We start from the raw sequence: 18,999 nt of genomic DNA, 5'->3' as shown, positions 1-18,999 counted from the left end.
GTTACCAAGATCTGTTCTCACCATTCCTATTTTAAAGACTTGGAATCATGGCAGAAGCTGGTGAATCGCTTTGTACACTTGTGCAGTCTAATAGAGGTCAATCTATTCTTATTTCATTGTGCACATTCTTATAATCAAATTTCTTGCGCTACTGATAGATGTGGTTTTTGCATATAAATATGTAATACATGCTGTGCCATATCTGCAATGGGATATTAAAGGCATAGGAGTGAAGAAAGGAACTATTGCTATAAAACTAAAACTCACCTTGAAAAATAGTGAATGCTGTTGAGTGTGAGCATTAGTCTTTTAGGCTTAAGGCTTCTGTTAATAACAGGAAAGTGACTAATTTGTTTCTATATTGGTCAGTTTATTTCCTTATCATTTTCAGAGTTCTTTAAGGCATCCTAAAATTAAGTACTTTGAAAGTGCCATAATCATGTTTTGATTTTAGATCATGAGGAAGACTAAGTTTGCTATCTTAAATGAAAACTGCATTAAAATCTGTTCAGATACCTTTTATATGTTTGTAATCAATTATATTTTGTTACTATATTTAAAGATCAAAGCTTTAAGCCTAATATGTCTGCAAGTAATCATTATAATGGCTGACATGTTAGCTTCCATTACATGTATTTTATGGATGGCTGTTACTTGGGGTAATGTGAATGTTTGTTTGTTATAGTCTGACCTTGTCTGTAAAAGCCAGTTTAAAGATTTAAAGCTCTCAATGCAAATAGTATATTCAACACTATTTTATTATGTAGTGAGTGCCTGCCTACGTATATATGTGTGTAAAACTTATTAGAAGATTACTTGGAATCATTTACAGGAACAATTTTGTTACATCTGATGGGTAACTGGAGTACGCTAACTTTACTGTCAAAAATAATGACAATCTTGAGCTTTGATTAATGTGCTTACCTACTTGTTAAATACATTTAGGAAATATCTTTGATTCTGGCTCCTTTTAAGATACCTGGCTTAGAAAAGAAATGGTTGCAACCCAGCATGATGCTGAATAAATAATAAAATATTCATAGTAACTTTCTAGGAAGTGGTATTTAATATTTTGGTTTAAATTTTAAACCTGGGGACCAAATATAAAGAATGATGTATACCTTCTTGTTGTGTAGACTGTTAAAGAATTTGGATATACACATAGGTAGTTAACACCACATTTGTTGGCTCCATACTTTTAATTCTAGGATGATTTCCAGAATAAGGACAAGCAGACTTCATTGTCTTGGTAGTTGTCATTGTTCCTCTTATCCAGGGGAAAAGAGGATTCTAGGAATTTACCAGCTGTGAAGATGTAAACTAATAAATGCTTATAGCTTTTCTAAACTTGGGCGGCGACTGTATCTCTCCTTGACTTTTAATATAAATATATGACTCAAACTTAAACTACCTGATAATAAACTGACCAATGAACATTTATCCAGATTGGGCTGAAACCAGTGTTACCCAGTATTGATCTGGCAAAGAAATTGAAATAGCCTTTGCTATCCTGTCTCTTTCAAAATTTGCCGGATCACCATTGAGGAGAAACAAAGTTCACACTGTTTCCCAACCAGCATAAGCATAGACTGTCAGCATTGTGTATCTAAGGAAACCTGGTCAGCCAGAATAAGGCAAATAATTAATATTTTGTTTAGGAAATCTAAAGAAAAGAGCTATTTAAAATTGAGCAATAACCCCTGTGGTTAGCGACAAGAGAGCGCATTCTCAAATTGGGATGAAATTATAATTAATTAACAGGCTGCTAATAGGCTTTAGTGCTGAGGATGATCTGAGGGAAAAATTCAATTGTAGAAATCTCCTTAGCAGGATTGCCAGTGGAGCACCAAATGGGAAAACATTGATTGACATTCCGAAGATACTGTAAAACACTGGGAAAATGATGTATTAATATATTTGGCAACAGAAGCAGAATCAGCGAGATTTCAGCAAGAATTCTATTGATGGATTTTGTCCATACAACCATCCATAATGTGGTTTTTGCAAGGATATGCAATGGCAGCAGGGGACGGCTATTCCTGTTCTTGGAGAAAACTATCCTGTGCAACTCTTAAGCAGTTCAGAAGCTTGTACAACAGCTCTTTTCTTCGTGGCCATTATAATCTTTCCTTCTAGGAGCAATGGCTTTTCCTCCCTTCCCACAGTTGATATTGTGCTATCCTTTACAACACACGTGTCAAACGCAAGGCCCACCATGTCATTTTATGTGGCCCACAAGGCTTAGGGCAACATATCCAGGCTTACAATTACAAGCAACCCTTTGAAGACAATCATAAGGCTGATGTGATCCTCGATGCAAATGAGTTTGATACCCCTGTTCTACAGTGTTGCAGTTCTGCCAATCTAAATATTTTTCATTTTTACCATAGTCACAATAAGATTATTAATACGTAATCGGTTGGTGACTGTTACGTTCCAGTAGCTTTTTTTATACATGCATACCTTAGTAAACAAAGTCTTTCACAAAGATACTCCTTTTTACAAAGGCTTTTTGAAGCCACCCAGGCCCCATTTTCCTCTGCCTAGCTGGATGTTTTTAGTAGGCTCTAGAAAGTTCAGAATGTTTTTGTTTGTTAGCTAAGGTTTAATTGACCTGGCTGCTTCATTTCACCTATGCATATTGTTGATTTTGAATAACTAGTTTATTGAAACATTTTGAACTGTCCCTTTTTGTAGTATATGGAGCTACAAAATAGCTATCCCTATTATTTCCATCTTATTTCTCCCTCTTCGGTCAAAGAGGTAATGTCCAGGAATACAGCAAATCCATTAACTGAAGTATATCTGCATTGCCTCCAGTAGAAACACACATTCCTTGCATCTTATTTCCTTGAACTATTGAAGGAGCCATCACAGATCAAAACCTACAAATTTCAGCAATGCCCAGATAATCAAATCTATGTGAATATGGTACAGAGGTGGTAGTTCACAAATTAGCTGTGATTTGTTAGCCAAAGAAGACGAAAATACAAGAGGTGCGTGCATGTGGAAACCAATCAGAGATGCTCCATGGATTTAGTTTCATATTTCAGCTTATCATAAATGTATAGAAAAAAGCATGAGCTCCCCCATGATTAAACAATGCCACTCTAGTGAGATTTACCTGTTCATGTGCAAAAGCTCTCATAATCAGATAGAAGAATCATTCTGCCTTTTGTAGGGATTTGGAAGAGAATCCTCAGCTGTTTATGGAAGTCATTTATTTACTGCATCACTTCTAACTTCTGAAAGGATATATGGAGAAACAACAAATGAACAGTTCCATAGATATAATTCAGTACCTTTATTTTCAGTACAGTATAAAATGTAGTGATTTTCTATAAGAAATAATGGTGCGACTATTTTATGGCAGATATATTGTTGAACTGTTTCCAGTTTGGTGTATGATCTTGATTTCTATTAAAAGAGAGGCAATCCTTTTGAATATCACAACCCATTTTTACATTTATTTATTTTTTACCTGAGAGCCAGTTTAAAAAGGTCAGAAAAAGATAGGTGTGGGCCAACGAGGCACAGAGTACATTTGCAAACATAGGTTTCCCATGAACTTTGACATGCAATGACTCTGCCATAGTCTGATTTTAGGAAATGAGCAGCTGAGCATATAAGATGGTTCTTTCAAGCCTCTACTGTTAGCATTGTAAAAGAATTTTAAAAAGAACTTTTTTGCCTCTATCGCTGCTTTGAGGCCAATGAATGAGCAGAGCCTAAATCCCTGGCTGTTGAGCCTTCTTATCACTTCAAAATACAGTATGTGCCTTATTTAGAGAATAATTTGCTAACGTTCTATAAACCTGCTGAGTAGAGACTGCCATCTATCTTATCCTGTAAGGCACCTGATTCCAGTGATAGTGCTAGAGATCCATAATTTATTTCCAAGGCATAAAGAGCTTTGAATAAATGCCCTAGCACTTTTGACTATATGCAAATCTGGCATGATCCTTCCAGACTAACTAATCATCATCAAGCTACATCGGCTAATTTTGAACAGATATGAAAGGTGGTAAGCAAAGCAATCTGGCCTTCCTCATGGGTGCCTAATATATCTTCAGATGAAAAAAAGTGGGAAAGGAGATTTGTTTCTTGTTTTTAGTTCCCTTTTTATAGTTCCAGAATCTTTGCTCTGAGATTCTTTGCTCTATTGTTATTTTACCTGTAGCAGTTCTTATATAAATTTTAAAACATTCTTTTTGAATTACAGGAACTCCAGTTTCAAAGACTCACCAGAGAGCTTGAGGTGGAAAGGCAAATTGTTGCCAGTCAGTTAGAAAGATGCAGGCTTGGAGCAGAATCACCGAGCATTGCAAGCACAAGGTACATATCCTCGTGTCATTATTTTCAAATTGTCAACTAAATACTTGCAATATATATTGATCCATTAAACTAGTATGTGAGATCTCCAAATCTCTCTTAATGTGAGAACAGCATATTCAGCATTGAGGGATTGTTGTTTTTATGTTTGCAGTTTGGAGTACATCAATTTAATGCCCTGTGTATGATTGCTTGGTTTTTTGGGTACACATAACAGGCAACAAATGTAAGTTTGTGTGGCAGCATATGATTGTATTCATGTGGTGCTAGAACAAAGTTCTGGTGATTCCATATATTACCAAAAAAAAAAAAAGACAAATGGATCCAGGACCAAATCAAGCCTGAACTGTTTCTAGAAGCCAAGATGACTTGACTGTCATACTTTGAACATGATAATAAATTATTCATATTCACTATAAAAGGCAATAATGCTCGGAAAGGTGGAAGGCTGTAGGGAAAGGGGAAACTATGTTGCAGGCAAATTCTCAATCAAGGAAGTAAGTCCTGAATTTGCAAAATTTAGCAGACATGTTGATAATACGGTAGTGTCTCTCATTCATAGGGTCACCATAAGTTTGATGGCAATTAACAGCTGTTAATGCTGATTGGAAGCAAGCATTTTAGCAAAATGTCTTTCTTGACACTTCTCAGGATGTCATTTGGTAGACAGGATTGTGCTAGCAGTCCACATGAAAAATTAAGAAAAGTTAGGTTCCATGTATTATTCATCTATTTATAGGAATATAATGAAAAGACTCACCTTGCTCCTGATCTTGACTGTTTGGGCTCATCATATGCATTGCTTAGCACCTAAACATTGATTGAACTGCAGCTTTTTTTGGATATGTGTTCTAATGTTTTATTTTTTCTAAAATAAAACATTTCCTGTAAAGGGAGAGGAGTGTATTTAATCAAGTGTGGGTTTTGTAAATATTAGATACGGGATAACCTTCTTAGCCACAGATTTGATATACATAGTTTGACTTACCCACACGCCAAAAAATGTCTCACCTGCTTCCACAGAGGTATTTGTGTGTCTCTCTGGGCCCTCTAGTGCAGTTCTATGATATGCTTCTAGTCTACGTATATTCAGAAGATAAGGTTCCCTGTTATTCAGTATTTCTGGTGTTTACAGGGGTCTTGGAATACATCCGCCATAATTACAGGGGTCCTACTATATTGAATGAAGTTGCTGGCCTGATTGTACAAACAGGTGCATAGGTGCTCTCTAAAACAACAGTTGGCTTCCAGATGCAGGCTTGTTTGGAAGCCATTAATAATGCTTTCTTGTTCAGACGTAATAGGAAATTATGGTTAACTGCAGTTTCCTGGTTTATTTTGCAGCCTATGTGAAGAGAGGAATGAGTTGACTGTGTCTACTTGCAACAAAGCCTGTACATGTTCTTACTTATTAAGCCACAATTTCTTACTGTCTTCTGGGATAAAGATTTCAATAGGAGGATGCAGTGGCCTCCTATATTTTGCCAAATGCTTATATGCTTCAGAGTGCTAGTCTTAAAAGAAATACAACTGTTTTGGTTCGCTCCTGACACAATAGAAAGAAATAACTGCTGCGATATAGAATAATTACCATTTTAAAAATGAGTTTCTAATAAATTAGTACCAGAAAGTTAACAGCTGTTGTCTAATGAAGTCTCACATCACATTGATATCCTTGTTTCTTGGGTTGTTTTTACGTATAAATGAGCTCACACAAAAAAAAACATGATTTAAGTAACCATGGTTATAGTTTTTGTTGTAGATTATCATCCCCACCTTAATGCTACTTTTTATCTGTAGCAGTAATCTAGCCTTTTGCTGGATTTTTTTCCTGTCTCTTGGTAAAATAAATGTTTCTCTATCAAACTCAATTTCAGCATTGAGTTAAAATCATTGAGTAAAAATCACTGCTTGATATAGTTAGCCTCTTCCACACTAGCTGCCTCTGTTCCTGCCCTCACAGAGGGGGACTAAACTTGAGGCAACAACTAATGAGAAGAATGCGAATAAAAGAGAACATTTCTGTTCTACTAGCTCCTTAACATATTTCATATGCTAATGCGTCTTTCCAGCAAGACCTACTTATGAATGTCATTGCAAGAGATCAGCAGTATGTGATTGGTTGGATCATAGATGAGGTCGGGAATAGTAAGAAATTTTTCAGTAATAATGCTATTGCTATTTCTTTGGAATGTTATCTCCAGTAGCCTTGGCATTATCCTTAATTTTATGTGTCAAGTAAAAACTGTTTGCTGGTGGCTTTATTCTCTTTTGAGTATGTCCTGTTTCTTCTTGATTTTGAAGTTGTTCTTTTGACTGACTTTAACAGAATCCAGCTTGAGCAACTTTTGTGGAAAGTACAGAATACATTTTAGAATCATAAGGGCCTTGAAGGTTTCTCTGTTCTAAGTTATTTAAAAGATTGTTAAAAACCCAATGTTGCGTTTTATGGCTCCTGCTTTCAAACTACCAAAAAAACCCAAACCCTAATATCACAACTATATCAGGGAAACAAATATGCAATAACGGCTGTGTATTATACTGTATAAATTTTGGAAAGGAACACCTATTAAGTAGTCCGTAAGCAACGTTTAAACTCAGTACAGTACTATGTAATTCATTAAAACGTCTTTCTTGATGTTCAGGAGAGGACTTTTTCTTGGCCCCACATTTAGTGGGACCATATCTGCTCCCAGTCTGTGGAACTCCTCTCACAAAAAAGTCACTTTCTATTCTCCTTCCACTAGCAAATATTGACTTTTTATTTAGGTACTTATAATTTTATATTGTTATAGCACTATATTCCACTTTAACTGCCATAGTAGCATTCTGTGGAATTCATGGGTTTGTAATTTAGTGGGATCCAAGGGCTCCCTGGACGAATTTCTAAATACCCCTCCCTAAATGGGAAATCCCAGGCTGTTGCCATGGCTGTTAAAATGGAAATCATAGAATCATAGAATCATAGAGTTGGAAGAGACCTCATGGGCCATCCAGTCCAACCCCCTGCCAAGAAGCAGGAATATTGCATTCAAATCACCCCTGACAAATGGCCATCCAGCCTCTGCTTAAAAGCTTCCAAAGAAGGAGCCTCCACCACACTCCGGGGCAGAGAGTTCCACTGCTGAACGGCTCTCACAGTCAGGAAATTCTTCCTAATGTTCAGATGGAATCTCCTCTCTTGTAGTTTGAAGCCATTGTTCCGCGTCCTAGTCTCCAAGGAAGCAGAAAACAAGCTTGCTCCCTCCTCCCTGTGGCTTCCTCTCACATATTTATACATGAGAGGAAGCCACAGGGAGGAGGGAGCAAGCTTGTTTTCTGCTTCCTTGGAGACTAGGACGCGGAACAATGGCTTCAAACTACAAGAGAGGAGATTCCATCTGAACATTAGGAAGAATTTCCTGACTGTGAGAGCCGTTCAGCAGTGGAACTCTCTGCCCCGGAGTGTGGTGGAGGCTCCTTCTTTGGAATCTTTTAAGCAGAGGCTGGATGGCCATTTGTCAGGGGTGATTTGAATGCAATATTCCTGCTTCTTGGCAGGGGGTTGGACTGGATGGCCCATGAGGTCTCTTCCAACTCTATGATTCTATGATTCTATGATTCTATGATTTCCATTTTACACTGTGCCCCAACAGTGTAGTGTTATACTTATTTTAAAAAGATATATAGTGATTAACTTGTTGTACATAAAAGTCTTTTAAAAATACTTTATTAGTTATTTAATACAGAATAAAAGTAAACAAAGAAAACAACCTACATATTACATAAAAATAGAGAAAAGAAAAAAGAGAAAAAGAGAAAAAGGGAGCAAATAAAAGAGAAAAGGAAATAAAGTTAAAAGTAAAAATGACTTCCTATCTTTTCCACAGCTGCTATAACTACAGCTTAATTAAGCATCTTCCATCTGTTTTAATATTAAACAAAGATACAAGTCTTTCTATAATCTAATCAATTTCGTTAGTACACATATAAAAGATAACTTTCCATAAATAGTTATCCTCCAGAAAGTTAATAAAAGGTTAGCTCCAATATTTATCCAGTAGTGATAATTCTGTTTGAACAAAAAACAATCTTGTATTCTTCCAAACTCATATAATACTAAAACTTTATGTTTAAGCACTAGAATTGACATGTTAACAGATCTATTGTTTATTATTCTATTACATTGATGTATTTTCTATATCTAAAACCAGTTGCTCCATTTAATTAGCCATAATATAATGCCAACATGAAAATGCTTATGCATTATAAAATCTCCAGCCAGTAAAAACCCGCCATCCCACTTTCCCCTGTGGAGCCCTACTGGAATGAAGATACCATTATACTTGTTTATAAAGTTATTGTCTATCCCACTCTATTGTGTGCTTGCAAAACATGGACTACAAATGTCACTCTCAACATCTGGATCGATTCCATCAGCATTACCTTCTAAAAATCCTGTAAATTTCTTGGGAAGACAGGTGGACAAACATCAGCATTCTGGAAGAAGCAAAGACTACCAGCGTTAGAGCTATGATCCCCTGCCATCAACTTTGCTGGGTTGGCCACGTTATCTGAATACCCGCTCACAATCTGCCAAAACAGTTACTCTGTTCTCAATTTAAGAATGGAAAACAGAATGTTGGTGGGCAACAAAAGAGATTTAAAGACTGGCTTAAAACTAACCATAGCATAAACACCGAGAACACCAAGAACTGGGAATCCCTGACAGTCCAGCATTGCAACTTGAGGTCAGCTGTTACCAGTGTTACCATGGATTTTGAGGAGGCACAAATAGAAGACAAAAGGGAGAAGTCACATCAAGCAAATGCTTGTTGGGACCACCTTCCACCTGGAAACCTGTGTCCTTCTTATGACCGCCAAGACATTTCGAATAATACTATGTGTGAATAGTAGTAGTCATATAGTCTCCCTAATTTTTTATAAAGATTTTATATTTTTAAAAATTATTTGTGATTCACTGTAATAGTTTTAAATTTAATGTTGAGGTTTTTTAAAAATTAATTTCTCAACGTCAAATTTTCAGCTGTCATATTTTAACCTTATTCCCATTAAGGAGAAAGTTAAGATATATATTAATTAAACAAGCTTTTAGTGATTTCTTTTAGTGGCATTTTTTTAGCTTGCTAAATGCTGACATTGTAACTTATGATGCCGTTTCATAGTAATATAGTTTAAACTTGTCAACATCTACCACAAACAACGGATAGTGATTATTCTTGTTTAATAGGTGACTGTCCACGTAATTGAGGTAATGGAGGCTTGCAAAAAACCATTAGCAAGAAATTAGGTCAGTTTTTCATTTACATATTTTATGCAGCCTGTCAAAAAAACAAAAGCAGTTTTCTAACCAAGTACCTCCTCCTGAGTAGCAAGATTCCTTAATCATGTTAAAAGAAGTATGAGGTGCTAGGAATTAAAAAAATTAACGATAATCTAAGAATCTGCAGATTTCTATTTTATAATTATGTATTTTGGTGTTAAGTCCAGTATTAGTCCTACCCAGAGTACACCCACATTAGGACTGAGGGCATTCCTGCTTTTCAGTGGGTCGATTCTCAATAGGGATATTGTTAAATTTAATTCTTTAATAGCAGGTAACCCCCATTTTCATTTTACTACTTCTGTGAGCTCTTGCATTTTTGTTCAGTAAATAAATCAAGTATATCAGATTTTGAGTTGCACCTAAAGATGATAGAAATATATATGTGTGTCTTCAATCACCTGCCAATTTATGGCAGTGGTTCCCAACCTTTTTTTTTTTAACCAAGGACCACTTTGACCAGGAACCACTCTCTAACATTAGTGCCAAAAGAGTTACAAATCAGTTTTTGAACATCATCTCCAAGAGTTAATTGCTTAACTTTTGAAATGATGTAACTGTTTACTGTCATGTGCACTCCGCATGCACAAACCTAGTATCTAGTCATTCTTAAGGTGGGTCATTTTAAGCTAAAGATTCTTTGTTTCTTCAGTACTTTTATCACTCATGTGAATGATAAAAGTGTTAGACTACAGTAAGAAATGTGAAGATAGCCAACTTGAGGCCATAGTTTTGCTTAGTCTGAACAACTGAAATCTTTCTCTCTGAAGTGATGGTAAATAATAGAGTGTACTAAAGTATACTGCTGTGGGATAGAAATGAGGAAATATACTTCAGTAGTTCATAAAGAAAGATAGTCTGCCTCCATCAAATGTGTGGGATGTGTCTTAAAAGCACCAACTGAAAGCCATTACATTATTTATTTATTTATTTATTTATTTATCTATTTATTTATACCCCGCCTTTCTCCCTGTGGGTACTCAAGGCAGCTAACAATCCCACACTGGTCATAGTTTTAAAAAAGTACAATACATTTTTTAAAAATCCCATGTGGATTAGGGTAAAAAAAAACAAATTAAAATATAATAAATACACATGAAATAGCCTGTTAAACAATCTCCCTCACCCTCCCCAAACTCACCCACACTTACCCAGAAGCCTACCCTTTATTCTTCCCCAAATACCTGCTGGCAAAAGATCTTGGCCTGCTTGCAGAAGACCAGCAGGGATGGGGTCATCCTGGTCTCTCTTGAGAGGGAGCTCCACAATCTGGGAGCAGCCACCAAAGCCCTCTCTCATGCTCCCACCAAACGTGGTTAAGTGGGTGGTTGGACAGTAAGAAGGCCTTCTCCAGTTGATCATAGATATCTACTAGGTTCACAGAAAGACAAACATTCCTTCAGATAACCTGGACTCCCGACTGGAGCCGTATAGGGCTTTATAGGTCAAAACCAGCACTTTGAATTGTGCCCAGAAATGTGTTGACAGCCAGTGGAGTTTTTACAACATCTGATTTGTATGTTCCCTGTAGCCAGCCCCAGTTAAGAGTCTGGCTGCTGTTCTTTGGACCAACTGAAGTTTCTGAGCACTTTTCAAAGGCAGCCCCATATAGAGCGCATTACAATAGTTCAACCAGAATGTAACCAAGGCATGTACCACCGTGGCCAGATCTGACTTTTCTAGGAACGAGCGCAGTTGGCTCACTAGCTCTAACTATGCAAAAGCATTCCTGGTCACTGCTGATACCTGGGCCTCTAGGTTCAGAGCCGAATCCAGGAGTACCCCCAAGCTGTGAATCTGCCTTTTCAAGGGAAGTATGACCCCCATCTAACCCAGGTTGAATCCTTGTTTCGAGATCCAACCTACGAATCCATGGGTTGGTAGCACTATAGGTGGAGTGGGCATTAACATAAAATCTTATTTATTTCCTTTTCCCTGCCTGCTTTGAAATCAGAGGGTTTCTCTAGAGGAACCAATTTATGTCTTTTCTGGGATGATATTATCCTTATTGGATTTTCTTTGTGTTGTGATAATGTCACAAACTCCGCAGTGCATGCTGTCAGACTGAAACAGACCAACCCATTTGTTTCCTTTTTCATGAACCAGAATACCCTGCCTATCCCCAAATGTTTCTAGATGTAACTAAGCATGGATTTGTCCTCATGGGAAGACTTATCATTATTTATGCCAGAGGTGGGCAACCCCAGGAGTCATGCGGGGGGAGGCTTTTGCTCCTGTAGAGGGCATTTCCATTTTCAAAATGTTGTAAAAATAAATCCTAGAGTAACTCCTGGGTATTAATGGTTCTGTTTTGGGGCAGTGAATGAATTAAAGCGCTATTTTAGATAACTATTGCTCCTTGAAACATTTGGAAATGGTCATTTACCCTTTTTGATTTACCCTCCCACATTTTAAAAGATATTGTGGTTTATAACAGCTACTAGGAAGCGTTCAAAAAGCATCTCGGAGTCACATGTAGTGCTTGGATTGCAGATTTCCTACCTTCAATTTGCAATAATAAATGTTCTTAACTATAATCAGGAAATTGTTATCCTCAGTCTCACTATGACAAGTCAAGAAAATGCAAACTGATACAAAACCTTCATTTTTAAAAATTGCAGCTCTATATGCCACCATTTACAGTCAGTGATAGTAGAGATGTACATCTCTAGAAGGGTAGTTTATTTGAAGCAGTTCAGTGAAGCAAAGCTGTTGAGTAGCCATTTTTAATTACATCTACTCATTGCCATTCTGTTCAAACATTTTGTGCCACAAGTCAATTTCCTCTGGGACATAAAAAATCCAAACTGTAATAGCCCCCACCAGCCGGAATTAAAAATCTATATCTAAATCTTCTATGGATCATTTATGATTTAAGTAATTTATCCTGTACTCCTGTGAAAATAAAGCCTTCACCTGACTACAATAACCTTATATATTCATACGATTGTTTCAGTTTTAAACTGAATAATATTGTATTAGATAGTAAGGTAGATTATTTTCTTTGTTGATTCGTAGCAGATCATTTATTGTTCCACATTATAAATCAGAATGATGTTGTCTTTTATTGTTGGAGTATAGAACATCTGGTCTAGAAGTTACACTCTATAAAATGAATATTAGAAAAGTTTGTATAATTGACTTTCTTAACTGGCTGTATATGTGCTTGTGATAGCATTTTATCTTCAGAGTAGAAGCCTGACAGAAAATATCAAACAAGACAGCTGCCATCTTACATGCTTGATGAACACTCAGCCAAATGGCACAAAGTTCATCTATCTGTTGATGTTCTGGGATTACCTGGTTGAGAAGCATTGCATTACTGCATTATTTGCTAGAGGCAAAGGGAAAGGCAGACCCATCAAGTGAGTTTATTTGACAGATTGATGCATCACACAGTATACAGACTTCGTGCGTCTACAGCTTTGCATAAGGAACCACCCTCATCAATGTATAGCAGTTTCTCCTGTTGAATTTGATAATCCACATCATATTATATGAATCTGGAGAGCCACGGACCTGTCTCCACGTTGTGAGATGGAAAGGGATGAAAGATGGAATGAAATTGCTCACAGTGTATAATAAATCTGTTAGAATTGCAGTTCGATTTTTGAAAGTTTATCTGCATATATATTTGCATTAAAAATTGAACCTCACTGTTAATGCATGTCTGTTTTAAATAATAATAATAAACTTTATACCCCGCCCCCTTTCCCTGAAGGGACTTGAGGCAGCTTACAAAAACTCAGTATATTAGAGAACAATAGTAAAAAGTTTTTGAAAACTGTGCAAAGAAACAGACACTAAGATTGTACACTAGTTTGTAACCTTTTTGGTACTAATGTTGGAGAGTGGTCCCTGGTCAAGTGGTCCTTGGGGAAAGGAGTCCCTGGTCAAGTGGTCCCTGGTCAAAAAAAGGTTGGGAACCACTGGTGTAGAGTATGATCATTGGAAAATAAAAGGTAATAGCCAAATGGATGAATATTGAAATGCTTGCTGAGAGTTAGTGGGAAGACTAGAATCATGAACAGGCCCATGGGCTAGAATTATGGTTGGATCTTCTCACGATCCAAGGCACTCTCAGAATTGTCCTCCAATACCACAGTTCAAAAGTGCCTACCTTCTTTCGCTCAACCTTTCTTATGGTCCAGCTCTCACATCCATAGGTTACTACAGGGAATACCATTGCTTTGACTATGCTGATCTTTGTTGCCAGTGTGATGTCTCTACTCTTCACGCTTCCTTAGTTTTCCAAACTGCAGTGAATTGCCATTGCTTTCTTTTCTTTGCTACCTTTGAGTGAATGGGGTTGGTGTTTTGGCCATGATATGCTGATGTTCCACCCCAAGAACATCAAAATGAATCTGTTGTACATTTTTATGAGCAATTGCCTGTCTGTTGGTTCTGGGTTATTGAGAAAATAACGTAAACTAATAGTGAGAGGATGCATTCTACATTTTAAACATCTGCTTTTCACAACAGTCTTTTGTCACTTGTTCTCCTAAGGAGAAAAAGGTGTAGATCAGAGGACAACAGAAGAAATGAAAAAGTTCTGCCGGCATGCTTTCCACTGACCTTTTTGTATCCCCCTACACTCTTGACTTCTTTCTCGTCTAGCTTTTCCTATGACATTTCAGCATGTAGCCTTTTAGTATGTATTGGTCTTCACCTAACACTTCTAGACTGCCAGTTCTGTTTATTTCTTCAGTTAGTGGTGCTCACTAAACATAACCAGTTCTTACCAAATTGTGTTTGAGTTCCTTCCTCCAACTATTGTGCATACTTTTCTGTAGCCTTTGATGGTTTCCTAAAACCTTCTGATATAATCTTTCTCTGTGTGTATGCGCACATGTGTCTGCCTAAAACTCATTCTTTTTTTTATAAATAATTTTTATTGAAGTATATTCTTACAGATATATAGGTAAAAAAAAACAATGGGGATTGGTGATGTCAGGGTTAAAGGTAAGGGAACAGTTGGGAGGATAGGTTGGGTTGGGGAGGGGAGTGAGGATTGGGTTAGGGGAAGAGGGTGCGGAAAGTATATGGGGTCTAGAGGAAAGGGGAGGGGGGCGACAATAGGGGAGGGGGTGCTGGGGGTCTTCTGACTTCCATAATCTCCTTCTCTTTGGTTCCGTCTTTTTATTTTCTTCCTTTTTCTAAAAACTCATTCTTCCTCCTCTTTTGTGTCTTTCCTATTTTGATCTTCTGATAAATATTCCTCAAATGGCTTCCAATCTGTTTTTCTCATTGGTTTTCCATATGAGTCTTTTAATGCAAAGGTCAGTTTGTCCATATCTTTAATTTCTTTCACCTTACTTATCCATTCCTCCTTTGTGGCTACTTCTTTCTGTTTCCATTTTTTTGCCAAGACTATTCTTGCAGCTGTGATACAATAATTGAACAGAATATCCTTATTCTGATCTAGTTCCAATTCTTCATCTATTATTCCCAATAAAAAGTATTCTGGTTTCGTTTGAATCTTTGTTTTTAAGATCTTCTCATATTCTTGTTTTATCATTTTCCAATATGTACTGATTACGGGGCATGTCCACCATGCATGGTAGAAAGTTCCAATATGTGATTCACATTTCCAGCATTTATTTCTAACAGTATCATACATTATGCCTAATTTTTGTGGCGTCATATATAAAAAAAAATTAACCAATTTTCCTGCATGTCAGTCGAATAAGTATATCGGATCTTTTTCGTCCAGATTTGTTCCCATTCTTTGTATTGTATCTGTTTTCCTATATTTTTAGCCCATTTAATCATACATTCTTTTATTACTTCTTTTTCGGTAGCCCACTCTAGTAATTTATTATAGATTATTGTTATATATTTTTCTTCTTTCCTAGAATTTGGTCCCATATGTCTTCCTTAATCATAAAGCCTAATTTTTTATCTGAATTATAATATTCTTTAAGTTGTAGGTATTGAAACCAGGATACGTTTGTAAATTGGGTGTTTATCTCTTCTCTTGACCTCTGCAAGTAGAGGGAATGATACCAGTGCTTCAGATTCCCTATACTTGAACACACTATATAGCTTGAAATCCCACTGCAGGTGGGAGCCCTGACAATTCGGTCGCGCGCTGTGAAGCATTTGCTCGGTTCTTTGCAGACAAAGTCGCCTTGATCCGTTCTGGGCTGGACGCCGCGTTAGATGCAGACTCCGAGAATGTAACAAGAGCACCTGCTTGTCCTATTTTGATGGATTCTTTTCAGTTTGTGAAACCCGAGGATGTGGACAAGATACTTGGAGGAATGAGGCCCACCACGTCCATCCTAGACCCCTGCCCATCCTGGCTTCTGAGGGAGGCCAGAGGGGGATTGGCTGAGTGGGTAACAGTGGTGGTGAATGCCTCCCTTCGGGAAGGCAAGATTCCAGCGAGCCTAAAACAGGCTATCATAAAGCCGCTGTTGAAGAAGCCATCACTGGACCCCACTAAATTAGACAACTTTCGGCCTGTTTCCAATCTCCCCTTCTTGGGCAAAGTCATGGAAAGCGTGGTGGCCTCACAACTCCAGGTATTCTTGAGAGACACGGATTATCTGGATCCGGCACAGTCTGGTTTCAGACCGGGGCATGGTACCGAGACGGTCTTGGTCGCCTTAGTGGATGATCTGCGCCGGGAGCTAGACAGGGGGAGTGTGTCCCTGTTGGTGCTCCTGGACCTCTCAGCGGCCTTCGATACCGTCGACCACAGTATCCTTCTGGGGCGCCTTGCGGAAATGGGTCTTGGGGGCACTGCTCTGCAGTGGCTCCAGTCATTTCTGGAGGGCCGCACCCAGAAGGTGTTATTGGGGGACTCCTGTTCCGCACCACAACCTTTGACTTGTGGGGTGCCACAGGGTTCCATACTGTCCCCCATGCTGTTTAATATCTACATGAAGCCGCTGGGTGAGATCATCCGGAGTTTCGGGGTGCGGTGTCATCTGTACGCAGATGATGTCCAACTCTGTCACTCCTTCCCACCTGCTACTAAGGAGGCTGTTGAGGTCCTGAACCGGTGCCTGGCCGCTGTAACGGTCTGGATGAGGGCGAACAAACTGAAACTAAATCCAGACAAGACAGAGGTACTCCTGGTCAGTCGCAAGGCCAAACGGGGTATAGGGTTACAGCCTGTGCTGGACGGGGTCGCACTCCCCTTGAAGGCGCAGGTTCGCAGCTTGGGTGTGACCCTGGACTCATCGTTGAGCCTGGACCCCCAGGTTTCAGCGGTGACCAGGGGAGCATTTGCACAGCTCAGGCTCGTGCGCCAGCTGCGCCCGTATCTCGGGAAGTCTGACTTGGCCACGGTGGTACACGCTCTTGTCACATCCCGCCTGGACTACTGCAACGCTCTCTACGTGGGGCTGCCCTTGAAGACGGCCCGGAAGCTTCAGCTGGTTCAGCGCACGGCAGCCATGTTACTAACTGGAGCGGGTGGCAGGGAGCACACAACGCCCTTGTTGTCCCAGCTCCACTGGCTGCCGATTTGCTACCGGACCCAATTCAAGGTGCTGGTTTTGGCCTACAAAGCCCTAAACGCTTCCGGCCCAAAATACCTTTCCGACCGCATCTTGGCCTACGAGCCCACGAGGACCTTGAGATCGTCTGGGGAGGCCCTTCTCTCGATCCCGCCTGCCTCACAGGCACGGCTGGCGGGGACGAGGGAGAGGGCCTTCTCGGTGGTGGCCCCCCGGCTGTGGAACACTCTCCCTGCACACATCAGACAGGCGCCTTCCCTCATGTCCTTTCGAAAAAGCCTTAAGACATGGCTGTTCGAGAGGGCATTTAATTAAGTGCTAAACAATACGGTAATGAGAACTGGAATCGAACAAGGAATATGAGACTGGCTATGATTCCACTAAGAGACGAAGCGGATTTTTAGTGTAGTCTGTAATTGTTGTATAGTTTATATGTTGTTGAAACTGGCTTTTTTGTAATTGTCTTTTATGTGTACTGTACACCGCCATGAGTCGCCCTTATGGGCTGAGAATGGCGGTTAATAAGTGCATCAAATAAATAAATAAATAAATAAAATGTAAACCTTTGGAAGTTCATTATTTAAGGAGTGTTAAAATATATTTCTGCAGTTTCTTAAATTAATTGTTTATGTTTTATTATTTAATCAAATATGTTTGGCTAAGAAATTTTGTTCATTTTCTAAGTTAATGAAGTGTTCTTTATTATATATCATTTTGCCATCATCATTCCAACCCCTAATCTTGTAATTTTACAATAATCCATTCGAATATATGGGAGTGTATGCATCCCATTTGCTTTTATGCAATCTTCATTAAATGGATGGTGCATGCTTAAATTTTTATATCAGTTGCATTATTTGTTTAATGTTACAGGAAAAGGGGCCAACTCTCAGACAATAGACATGCATATAGTCAAGAAAAGGCATTTGATTTGTTGCTTAGGAACACTTGCCCTTTAATTATCGTTGGCCGGAGTCCACTAGTAAATTTTGTTATGCTCCTTTTTTAAAAAAATATCAGATTGTGACTTCAGTTTAAAGACGCTTTAGATCTATAACAGCTGGAGATTACTGCAATGCAGTAAATGATTTAGTCAGTAATATGTTCCAAGCTATTCTTTTGGTTCTCTCTCTTAATTAATGGGGCAATCCTTCAGAAATTTGAGGATGTATTTAACACACAAAAATGCAAGAGATTTAAACAACATACTCTTTTTGTGTGATCTACTTTGATCCAAAATTTATCCAGGATTAATCTTAAACAGCTTCAGTTTCTTAGTAATTCTTTGGGGTGTTGGTTAAGACTCATCAAACATTGCTATATTGATCATGATCAAGATTCATATCTATAGGTATTATTGATCTTTTAAAGGCACCACAACCATTTGTTCCCATTAATTTCCTTGGCAGTTTTGTAAATGCAGTCTGGTGAAGTGATAGATTACTGGAAGTGAGAAAATGCTATATGAAATAATCCTGCAGGTGTTACTAACATACTTTCCTGTTTGAAAATATCATATGCCTCTTTTCCTTTATTCTGTTTTAAACTCTTTTCTCCTTTGCTTGTGTTCTGGAAGAAGGAATTGGGAGGATTCATTTGCAACGAGACCATGGTTTGTTCCTTGCATTTCAGTTACTATTCAGACTCTAGTATCTCTGGTGATGCTATTTATTATTTGAAATTAAAGATGCATTCCTTGAGAATTATTCTTTAATATTTATTATATTGATGCCCATAGTAACTTGTAAGCATACCTGTTTGGGGTTGTACTTGTCAGTACTCTTCCTTCTCGGGAATATAGAAAGAGTCACAAAAGAAAGGCTTAAGAATTGCCTCACTGCATCAGCAGAGAAAAGTTTCCAGTAATCTGCTTTG

At 38.3% G+C, this 18,999-nt stretch overlaps 1 protein-coding gene across 5 annotated transcripts in view; it reads left to right on the top strand.

The window, feature by feature from the left end:
• Nucleotides 1–18,999, top strand: part of PKP4 (plakophilin 4) — a 125,355-nt gene that overhangs the window by 39,466 nt on the left and 66,890 nt on the right. For all 5 annotated transcript variants that reach the window (XM_060777338.2, XM_060777348.2, XM_060777330.2 and 2 more), the window contains one exon: nucleotides 4,223–4,335. In XM_060777338.2, the coding sequence (XP_060633321.2) occupies nucleotides 4,223–4,335 (113 nt within the window). The remainder of the gene's footprint in view (nucleotides 1–4,222; nucleotides 4,336–18,999) is intronic.

The sequence above is a fragment of the Anolis sagrei genome, chromosome 1 (assembly GCF_037176765.1).
Source record: "Anolis sagrei isolate rAnoSag1 chromosome 1, rAnoSag1.mat, whole genome shotgun sequence".
Classification (NCBI taxonomy): Eukaryota; Metazoa; Chordata; class Lepidosauria; order Squamata; family Dactyloidae; genus Anolis; species Anolis sagrei.
Note: the sequence above shows the minus strand (reverse complement) of the source record. Positions and strands in the feature narration are given on the sequence as shown.